Source organism: Megalops cyprinoides, chromosome 1 (genome assembly GCF_013368585.1).
Source record: "Megalops cyprinoides isolate fMegCyp1 chromosome 1, fMegCyp1.pri, whole genome shotgun sequence".
Lineage (NCBI taxonomy): Eukaryota > Metazoa > Chordata > Actinopteri > Elopiformes > Megalopidae > Megalops > Megalops cyprinoides.
In genome coordinates, this window is record NC_050583.1 from 16008709 (window position 1) to 16020476 (window position 11768).

Sequence of the window (11768 nt, forward strand, 5' to 3'; positions counted from 1 at the left end):
GTCAATACTATTAAATTGTGCTAGACGTTTTGATCAAATGACAAAAAATACAGTGCATTGTTACATTACATTACTAAACTACTTTATTTCACAAAAATAGAAGAGGGCAATCAACATCATGACATTTCTTTGGTGAGAACTTGTATCTAAGAATTCTAGCCCTGACAATAAGAGCAGCCTGGGATAATTTCAACTACCGTAAGAATGTGGCAAGGTTATTGAGACATTTCGAGTGTATGTGGCCTGAACTGTACCAGTGAGAGCCCCTCACAGTGTGCGCCACATGCCAAGGTTGGACCTCTTTCAAAATGGCCCTGCTCACATAGTTTCAGCGGGTTAAGAATTACAAGAATCCTCAACCACCAGTCAATAGAGGGCTGCCCCCTTTAGACCTCAGTGACACTGACGCACATCACATCTGAAAGGCCGACCGCCTCACTTTTCACTTCCTCTCAAGCCTCTTTATCTGAGCACAATGGGAACTTGCGTGAGTGTGACATCACAAACGGCAGCAGCGTCAAGATGACCTACAAATTCAGACGGGACAAAAGATCAGATTTTCTGATGTGTAAGTGGATGAATTCTTTTACTATAGTTGGGGCTGGGTTTCAGTGACAATGAGATGACTGCAGAGATCCCCCCAGGGACTTAATGCATGACATCTTAATCTTTCACTCTCACGGTCTTTGCTGCAATGACACTGTACTCTGGATCTTGTGCTAACGTCACAGTGCACAGAGGGTGTACGTTGCATTGTGACACCTTTCCAGACGTAAAACAGTTTAAAAGCAGAACAAAGGATTAAAGCTACCAAATGCATACATCTGTGGAAACTATGACACAGAAAGCTTTAACAGACAGGCACAATAAAGTATAGCCATATAATCATCTTTTATTAGGGGAGAGACTCAAACAGCAGTACTCAGATAAAACCAATGACCACATGAGAGGCAGAGAAGAAACTGTTATGTCAACAGAAGAGATTGTTTCAAAACTTTACTGTTGATGAAAATATTAATGCCACAACAAGCTCTGCTTTAAACAGATTATCACCAGTCCAAACAGGCTTTTAGCATTCACAGAATTAAAAAAATACATTCTGATGCCAAATTGAAGGACAGGTGTTAACACTAACTCATTTCAAGTAAAGATTCATTTGGTGCTTTTCATGCTCTTTAATCAGTCATAAAGGAATTTAATTTCTCATAAGTACTTGAATCCACAAAAGTGAATCAGGAGCCCATAAGAAAAACAGCAAAGCAACATTCCTTTGTCTGCAACATAGGTCCTTTACACAGGTATGAAATGAAGACTCCTGTTCCAAATCAGGTGACAGCCCTCAGTCTTGTATTGGCTAAGAGCTTCAAAATAACCACCCCCCTTCAAATCCATCACAACATTCTCTTCTGCCGCATTAGTACAAACTATGTGTGGGCCCATTACACCTGGTAAAATAAAACCAAAAATGGATCAAGCTTCACATGAAACTGGAGTCTTGTTTCAATCCCTGATCAGAGCAAGAGCCTGCGATTGGGTATTGGGAAGGTACTGTCTCAGCTCTCCTCATATTCACTCCCCAAACCCAGGTGGAGTCCGGTGAGGTTCTCAGGGCTTGCCCTTCTTCTTCTTGGTACGTGTCTTCCTCTTAGTCTTGGAGTCAATGATCAGCTGGGACTGGCGTTTGAGGGTAGTCCGAGTGATGACGTCACCCTCATCCTCCCCACTCTCCTCCTCTTCTGTTGGGGCAATTGAGCAATGATGGGGAGGGAGAGGCGGGGACAATCAGTTTGTTAGTTTCTGCCAGTCCTGCTAGAGTGAAACGTCTACCCCGCAACCATGCTACGTGCTGTACGTAGCCACTGTGAATCAACACTTCCTAGATTTTAGGAATTTAGCCCAGACGTCCATTAACATTGTGCCTTATAGGACAAGTTCTAGTGACTGACAGTCCAACTGTCACCTGTCAACTGTAATGTTTCAGCCCAGTCATTGCTGAAGAGTGTTCGGAGCTTCAAACACAAACAACATTCTTTTACTAAAGGCCATGTGTTAAAAGGGCACATACCAGTCAATCCACCATCCACAGCACAGTTGTACACTTATGGGTAATGGAGAGGCCTCCAGGTTCAAGTGGTTGTCAGTCAGCATGTTCTTGTTTTTAAATATGTATTTTTTCCTATTTATAAATATGTTGTGGCACTCCCACCTGTATAAATGCTCACAAGCACGTCTTTAGACTGCCAAGGAATTAGAGGAAACATAATGTATGTGGACAGTGGTACAGAACTCTGACTCAGACGTGCAGAAATCTGATCTCTGAACTGCTACGGGTGGATAAGGTGGTCTCACCATCGTACGGGTCCTGCTTCTGAGCTTCAGGCAGCTGGATTCGCATGTTGTAGACAGGGAGCTTCCCCTCGATGCTGTTGTAGAACTGGACAGGAGCATAACGAGAAACAATAGGCAGTTTGTGCGATGCATGACATCACAATGGAAGAGACAGAAGAGGACAATGCAAACAGCAAAGCTTACATAATCTCACCAATCAGAGAAGTATTCTCCTATTCCCTTTGGTGAATGAGACATAGTTGAAGGGTTACTGGTTGGATGGACGATCAATCACACAATTAATACTGTGCTGGAGTGATACCCAAGCTCAATCCAATCCAGCAAATAGGATACCTGCAACTTCTGTGAAGTGCACAAAACACTACTATACTGAATTCTTCAGTTACGTCTTTTACGCCCTTTTTTCATCTTCTGCCTTTATGAAACACCCATACAGAGTAAACACAAAACAATGACTAGTGTCAGCACTATAAATTTCTTTAGCCACTCATTAACTTGGGTTGAGAACACTGTGTCCTTGGACACATTTCTCTCTTCATTTTCAAGGGGGGGATAAGCAGGCCTGAGTTAAAAACAAAGGGTAAAAACTTCTCGGCTTTGATTGATAGTGGTTATGATCATGTTTAAAATGATCACTCACTGCTGAGTATCATTACTGAGCGAGGCCTTCAGGCAGCTCTCTGACAGTCTGATGTGTCTGCCCAGAGCTACAGCACACTACATTCTTCTATAAAGCAGGCATTTCATATTTGAAGGATTTCACAGAAGGCTGGAGACTTCTTGTACTGCTTGTACTGACATTTGCAGGAGAACTTCAGTCATCGCTGTGTCTTGTTCCAACATTTTCGTCTGTTATGTAATATCTAAGCTGTTAAAAGGCAAGCAAGATAGTTCTATACAATCCGGTTTTTAAAGCTACCATATGTAAGGTTTTTGTTCTCATGACATACACCAGATTACACTCAGATATGAACTTCAACTTCTGAAGGAGTTGCATTTTTTCCAGCTTTTGGTAAAGTATTGCAGATATGCCTAAACAGATTGTTACTTCAGTGTAGTAACATTATTTCACACTTGGGCTGTTGGGCTCAAAGCCCAACTTGGAAAACTTCACAAGCGATTTTCCAGGTGGATTTCCATGGCCCATCAGGCTCTTTCTGTGGTCCCAACAATGATGCTTTTCAATGCAATAGATGCATTTCCATGGACTGCCAAGCAACGGCTAGTTCTCACAGTCAACCACAACCCAGTTTATATGAAAATAGACAGTGGGAATATGTGCGTTGGCCTAAAAAATATATTCCTTATATGGTCACAGATCTAATGCTACTGGATTAATATGAATGATAGTATAAAAGGAAAATAAAACCCTGTCAACAAATGCTACACCGTTATTTCTGTGTATGATGTCATAATAGAGGATAAAGTTTGCACTTGTAAAATACGAATCAAATCAAGAGGGTTAAGGTTGACACGGGATGACTCAGTACCCTTATCTGTTGCTGTGGAGATACCTGAGGACACAAAGAAGTATCAGGATAGTAGTGACGTAGAGTGTGAGTAATGCAGAACCCTTACTGAAACTGTCACTGGTATGCATCTTCAGATGCCACATCCTGATTGGCCAGGCCTACTGCAGGAGAAGGGAAGGCTATGCATATTCTGCCCCTTTGAATGAGTTTAAGCTTCACAGTCCCACACCAAGTTCCAAAACTCAGACTGCATAACTCAGACTCCCCACAAGTCTCCTGCCTCCTCTGGCCTCTCCTCTCCACCTCAGTACACACCTCATCCTCCTCCATCTCCTTCATGATGGCTCCCAGATCCTTCCCCTGAAGCTCCTCTAGCAGCGCCAGGAGTTTTTGCTCTGACTGGGCCAGCAGGTCCAGGACGTACTCCTCCGAGCCAGGGGACAGCTGAGACGACGTGGCCTGGCTCTGCAGTTAGGGGTAAAAAGGGAGCAGTACAGAGTGAGGAGCACCACAAACAGATGGGTTTAAAGCACGAGGGGGTGGCAAGAGAATCAGTGAGACAATGGGAGGGTGGAGGATAGCTTTTGGTTTGTCATCCCCACTTTGCCCCGCCAACGTTGCTACAAGGAAATTATTCCAGCAGGAAAACTAAAATTCACTGAAAAATTGATGACAAATACCAATATAACAACAGCACAAAAAATAAACACTGACATCAGGCAATCCTTCCCTTTCTCTAGATGTTCTGTAAGATTCAGCACCCTTGTATTATTTCAATACTGACTCACCAAACAGCCTAGAAAAACATCCATTTACACAATGATTTATCTTTGTGAAAAGGGCTGGCTGTGGCTCAGTCTGGAGCTACTGAGTCTTGCTCACTATGCAGATGTCAGATCCCAGCTAAGAACAAAGAGCCTAAAGCACAAAGTTACACAGGACTCCAAAACAGCCCGCATCTCTTGACCACAGACACTGCATTCACAGAATCCCAGCCTAGAGCTCAGAGAATATAAGTCCTCTCTTGTTTAGTTTGCTTTCAAAATAATCAGAGCTGTGAAGTGGTCCCAGAGTTTTAAATGAGCAAACATTATACTGAAGAGCGCTGTTCTTTTATTATAATTGCCACTATAGTATGAAATATCTACTCTTGAAGGATCTAGGGGATGCAGATGTGGGTGGAATTTGAAGACAGTGATCACTGTCAGACAGGCATTCATCTCAGTTGGAAGTAGGGGGACTTAGACACTTGTGTACATACATTTGGCATCTTGCATCAACTTTGTGCCACAAACCTTGAATAATTTAAAAGACAAGAATTGAATGGGTTTATTCCACACCTTTGCTATAAACTAAACCTCACTGCATAATTATGGATTAAGTTATAAATAGTAATTCAATCCATTGCAAAATTGGCAAACCTACATTTGCACAAGCATAAGTCTCCCTAGTTCAGACAGATGCAAGAACAGACAACGCAACAGCACTGGCCACCTTCAAGCATTCCGTCGCTACATGAGCTTGTGTTAGAGGGTCATACTTTTTCTAGCGCCACATTCTTTCAGTTATGCTCCGGTGCCAGTTCACCCGAGGCTGCTTAAATGGCTTTTGAGTGCCCTCAGAGCAGGTCCTCCTCAGGCAAGCGTTACGCGGCATGTACCAGTTTGATGTGCTGCAGTTTGTCGGCGAGGTGCTCCACGCCGGCGCGCGCTGCGCTGAGGGTGCGGGTCAGCCAGTCCAGCCTGCTGCTGGCGTCATTGCGCCTCTCCTGCTCCCTCTCCAGATGCTCCTCACACTCCTTCAGCATCTGCTGACCACTGCCAAGCAGAAAAGAGGCACACAGAGGGTGGCCTTCACACTGACTCTTTCCACACGCAGATGCAACACCTGGGACTGCACTGCTATAAAGGCTGTTTTAAGATATTCCGTGATTAATAACTTTTAAAGACCATCAAAAACGTGGCGTGCAGTTGCCTTCATGTGACATGAGGGTTCCAGCCTTCTTATTTCCTCTATCTTCCTGTATCCTGAGGTGTCACACCTTGACTTACACCCCTGTTTCAGCTCTAAATAGGGCCCTTGCTTCACCTGGACAGCTTGGCCTCCCCAGAATACTTCATGTCTTGGAACTGGGCCTGCAACTGGTTGCGCTCCTCCTTCAGCTGCTGCAGCGTCCTCTCGTTCTCCTCCTTCAGATCCTCCAGATGCTTCCGAGTGTCACCCTGAGAGATGAACCTCTGCACCACCTCCTGCCCTCACACACACACACACACACACACACACACACACACACACACATCCACATTCATACATAATCACAGGCACATAGGATACAAACACATACAGACAATCATACACACAGTACACAGGGACACAGTCACACACAGACCACACATGCAGAGAAAGCCAAACGCAAGTGCGTACGGTGACAGTCATATACATTGTGCATGCACAGCCCCAGACACAGCACATACACAAACACAGACGCAAACACACAGTACACGGTGTTTGTGACTGTGCATGTGTGCACATTTTTTTGACCATACCTGTGTGTCGGTGACTCCAGTGGCATCCTTAATGCGACGGAAGGCCTCCTCGAATGTGGATATGGCCCTGTCCTCCTCCCCAAATGCAGTGGCACTCCGCTGGGCCTCACTGCTCAGCTCATCTGGGTGTACGGCTGCACGTTGGGCCTGCAAATGAAACACAGACTTCATATTGCATTTAACAGTGTCAAGTGTCTGTGATCTGTGTGTACAACAACTGCTCAGGAAAAAATGGATAAAGGCAGTAATATCTACAGATTTTAATTCAGGGCGGACGTGAATTCACTTCGCCTCTTCTCTCACTTCTCTCCCCACACCCTGTCCTTATTTGTGAGTGTAATTGAGAGTCTCAGTGCACACATCCATCATGGCAACATGTCAGGCAAAACAACAAGCCATCATGAAGAAATGAATGGTATGCCTGTGGTGTTAGAATGCTCTCAGACGTGTTGTTTAATGAAAGCACAGCACAGACAGGGCGTGAGTGAGGGTAAGACACCTACTCTTCTCTCCACCCTCTCCCCATGGGCTTTGAGCTCCTCTGCCTGCTTCTTGTAGCAGGCCAGGATCTGCTCCCTCTCCCTGCGCTCCTTGTACACCAGCTCTTCCTGCCGCTGCAGCTCAGCCTTGAACACACGCAATATGTATGGATACACAGAGAAATATAGTTATACACAAATACACACTCACACAAGAAATGCAAACAGAGAAACACAGGTGCACCAACACAAACAGACACGTGAGAGTATTGGGTAAACATTGAGATATATACATGTACAAAGCATGTACAAGATGTCTGTAAAACAACATTTCTGATGAAAATGACTCATGCATTTTGCAATTCTAGCAGGTGCCACAAAAATTCTAGGAGCGATATTATTGGTTTAATGATTCATTGAGGCACCATTTGTTCACTGGCCAAGCTATAAGGTATTCAGATTTTTACTGAATGGAAAACACTTACACTGGGTCTAGAAATGTTTACTAATTACAGTACAGCCAGTATTGATTCATTCAACTCATTGTAAAGCAGTACCTGGGTTATCGGGGTGGTAGCTATGAAGATGGCTACATTAGAGTCAAGAGACATAAAAATAAATGTGACCGAGGCGGCGCGCTGCTCTTGACTGCCGCGCGCTGGTGGCTCTCACCTTGGCAACGTCCTTGGAGAGGTGAGCGTCGTTCTTCATCACCTGCAGCTCCTGCAGCTCCTGCCTCTGCCTCAGGATCTCCGCCTCCAGCCGGTCCAGCTGGGACTGGAACGTCAGGCTCTCCTCCTGTGGAGGACAGCGGGGTTAACCGGGGACGCGGGGGTTTTCCTCTGCGCTCTTACCGCCAGGCCCGCATTCTGACAGCGCGGCACAAGAACACTGAGGGAGTGCTGTCCTGGCAGGTCACCAGGGAAATGCAGAGCCATGCACAGCAGAATCAAGAGTTCACTGTTTTTGGGTTCAGGGGCAGTATGGCTCCAGTTTCACACTTTGTTCCACTCAAAATTCCTCTACAGAACAAAGGAAATTTGTCTGCTCATGACTGAATCCTTTGTAATCACTAACTCTAAAAAAAAAAAACAGCATTATGCTGATTTTAGTGGTAACAAAATGAATGCATTTTCTTCACCAGACTAAAAATTAACCATGGGCTTTGATTTCGATCAGCCACCCAACCGTAAATGTGATAGAAACTCAGGACTCCCATAGCTGCAGGGCATTGCGAGAGCCTCAGCCGTGTCGGATTCCGTACGGGGGCTACCTGCAGGTGAGCCTTGAGTTTCAAATAGCTTCTCATGATGTGTTCAGCTTCCTGACACTTCAGCTGGGCCTTCTCCAGCCGGTTCTCCAGCATACGAATGTTCTGAAACACAAGGACACGCACCAAGACAGAGGCATACAAGGGTCACACAGCCAGGAAAAGACTGAGAAGGATTTAAGATTCTGACATTCTTCACTGAGAGGATACAGGTTAGCACATTATCTCCAACACCCATCTGATGCATACAGCGTCTTGAAGAATATTTGGACAGGTGAAGTTTTGTCGTACTGCGCTTTTGCTGTGCGAATATAATGGTAAAATGGTCTGCGCTGAGTCAGGGCACTGCGTATGGGCAGTGCTGACCCACGACGGCGCTGACACAGAGAGGTGAGCAGAACCTGTCGGGGCAGCTCCTCTGCGCCTTCCCCTTCATTCTGTGGACAAGGGCAATACATCAGTAACCACCACACAAGCAGGGACTATCCTTTTAAAGAGCCCTGCTCGTATTAACAGGGGTAGCATTTGTGCGCACTTGTCTTTGTGCACGCACGTCTGCGTGTCCCTTCTCTCCTCAGTACCTTTGCCTCCTCCTCTCGTCGCTCAGCGGCAGACTCCAGGGCTTGGGCCGCCATCTGTGTAGTTTGGTACTGCAGCTGCAGCTCCTCCAGGCGGCGCCGACGAGTCTCTGTGCTGTGTTTGAGGGCATTCAGCTTCTTCATCTTCTCACACACTTTCTGGTCAAGGATCTGAAGAGCTGCCTGATGGAGAGAGGTTATGGGTGGACAAAAGATCAGGGAATGTGGCTATGATTAACGAAGCATGTTTCTCCAGGATTAAAAATGCAACTTTTTTTTGTTTGTTTGTTTTGAAGGGGGGGGGTTATATTTTTCACATGTACAAGATAAAAATATCCCAAACAGAGCAATGTGGAAACATCTCACCTTCCCAGACTTATTCCTGAAGGTAGCCATCTCCACACCTCTGCTCTGAAAGGCATCCCGTATCACCTGCTCGTCTCCCTGAATTAGCACAACCGTTACCAATTTAGGGTTCAGTATCTGTTTGATTAATATTAGCAAACTGACTGTAAAACAGTGGTGGTCCTTCAGCTAGAAACAGAAGAAAAAAAATGTGGTTCACACTTCAGCCCTAGAGCCTTCGGTAAGGGTTCACTTTGTGGCCAGGCATGATAGCACATGGAACCACTTTGCATGCAATCAACGCAGGGGCTTGGCGTAGTGTTATGCACGCAGTCACTGGTGTGGGAGTGTTAGCCTGATATGACCATTGCTCATTCAACTTGAATGGATACACGTCTGTTATTTTGTGCTGGAAGTCGCTCTGGAACAGAGTGTCTGCCAAATGAATGTAACGTAATGAGGAAATAAGGGCCACGACAGTTTTTACATAGGCCTACAGAATTTTTTCCCCTATATGTAAGTTAGCTCAACAGCCGGCACTTAATAGGTCTTCCTATTAGAACTAACAACCGGTTGTTAAGTGTTCAAAATTAAAATCAGCAAGCGTACGTTTAACTAAGGTCTTTATTAAAGCCTTAAAACCATTTGCGCAGTTTCAGGAACGTCATTCAGCAAGGTATGTATACACATTACACAAATAACTGATGTTGCTACAACAAAACAAGTGACTATTCCATATTAATAAACGAGTTTACGTACAGCTAGGGCGTCAGCCAACTTCTTATGCAGACGTATGTTGTCCTGACGCAGCTGAAGAATGGTATCTTTGTTTTTCTTGATCGTGGACTGGGAGCTCTCGTAATATGCGCTTCTGTCTCCCTCTGTTGACCGGAAACGGCTTGACAAATTAGCTCATTTAGTGAAATTCCAGGGAAGTCAGAAAAAAATGAGTTACCAAAGACATCATAAAGTTAGCTATCTAGTTACATTTAACCAGTTTAAAGCTTTTTTTTCCCCACACAGGATAACCTTAACCATTCTAAGATTAGTGATACATCGTCAGGTAGCAAATTTATACACATAATTTAGATAAAGTTAGTTAAATTAGCAGGCTATCTGGTGATAGTTAACGTTTACCCGCTTCCGGGCCTAAGTGGTTTGCTTGCTAGTTAGCTAACTTATCTAGATAACCAACCATGGCGTTTCCTAACTGACAGTGTAGGTACATCTAATTTCAGTCCACGCTCTCCAAATTGTTTATTGGAGGATGAATAACAAATCCTCTGCCGCAAAACATGCTGTTAAACTAAGACCTTTACGGCAAAATAAATCAAGATAACTAACGTTAGCGACATACCTAGAAGCTGAATTTTCCGCTGTAGGTCCACTCCGTCACGAAAGGATGGCTTCATGCCATCAGAGTTGAATGGACCAGGCATTGCGTTTAGATGCCTTCAAAGACACCGTTTCACCTTAATTTAATGAATGGCAAAGCATCCAAGGGATTCACTGCAAATGATTCGTTTTAATATAGAAGAAACTCCTTTGCCTGATAGTCTTCAGTAAGAACACACACGCATATACACAAAGCTTCTGTGGTTACCTAGCAACGAACCTCAGTCCTACAGGCAAAGTACAAAGAGGTAGTAAACAAACCAAAACCTCGTGGTTGCCTGGTTCATGCGTAAAGCATGTAGGGAGTTGGAGTTTGGGGGAAAAGCCACTACCACAGAAAGGTGTGGTAGTGGCTTTGAAATTTTATTTTTAACCAGACGACGTCAAGTCTGAATCACAGGTCTGCGGCTGCTGTACGTGCCCTTTAGCGTGGAACGTCTAACGTTAAGATGCTTCAGTATGCGTTAAGATCAAGAGTAAGGATTCCAGAAAACGCAGGATCCGGCTACGATTCAGGAAATAAATATGGAATTAATTGGAAAGACAAGATACGCAGGGAAATGTCGGGAAATGACTTGTAGTGTATGATCCGTAGCCTATTTAAAAATCAGTGCGCTGTATTTTCTACCGTCAAACCGGTATCAGTCTGTGGTCTGTCTTGTGGTGGCAAATACTCAGTGAGTACCTGCCATGTAAGCAAAACACAGTACAAACATCTGTCCTAAAACAAGTCATTCATTTTGGATTTTAGAATGATGTCATCACAGATTATCGCACAAATTACCCCAATCAAGCCAATCAAATTCGTTTCAGTCTATGACGTGCTTGCTAACTAGATCGCTGGTGCTTACAAGATGTATTTGCACAACACCGATGCTCGTTAAGAGAGCGTGTACTGCTGTAGTGCACAGAATGTACACGTGGGGGTGCAAAAAAACAGCACGTTAAAACTGCATATATTTGTCTCACACGACTAAATATTTACAGTAAGAAAAATGCGTAACATGTAGTGCGTTGGATTGGGCAGGCCTGGATTGCAACCTACTGCCAGACAAATAGTTAGGCAGAAGGCATCTTGGAAGCATACCAGATTCAGATAAAATGACATTTAGTTACTCATCAATCAATGGTTTAAAAGTACACACTCAACAAGAGAGCTTTAGTAACGGTGTTGATAGTAAGTGTTACACATGTACAAAACTGTTTAGATAATTTACGACAACAGGGTTTTTACAGAGGAGCAAGATGGATCTTGAGACTTTAAGTTAAAAACCGTCAGTGTCTTATGAAGCAATTATATTCTTTTTACAACGTTGTGTGAAACCAGGGTGACC

At 44.3% G+C, this 11768-nt stretch overlaps 1 protein-coding gene across 2 annotated transcripts; it reads right to left on the reverse strand.

Annotated features, from left to right (window-relative positions):
• Positions 1–1125: 1125 nt before the first annotated feature.
• On the reverse strand, positions 1126–10564 carry odad3 (outer dynein arm docking complex subunit 3). 2 transcript variants are annotated; one of them, XM_036541298.1, is made up of 14 exons: positions 10397–10564; positions 9799–9920; positions 9061–9138; positions 8698–8877; positions 8518–8553; positions 8120–8221; positions 7519–7644; positions 6871–6993; positions 6368–6514; positions 5910–6070; positions 5482–5638; positions 4137–4286; positions 2350–2434; positions 1126–1736 (listed from the first exon to the last, which is right to left on the reverse strand). In XM_036541298.1, exons 1-14 carry the CDS (start codon positions 10476–10478, stop codon positions 1606–1608), a joined length of 1680 nt encoding a protein of 559 aa, XP_036397191.1. In that variant the 5' UTR covers positions 10479–10564; the 3' UTR covers positions 1126–1605. The 2 variants fall into 2 exon arrangements, with proteins under 2 accessions (XP_036397191.1, XP_036397199.1); XM_036541306.1 differs by lacking the exon at positions 9061–9138.
• Between the last annotated feature and the right edge of the window lie 1204 nt (positions 10565–11768).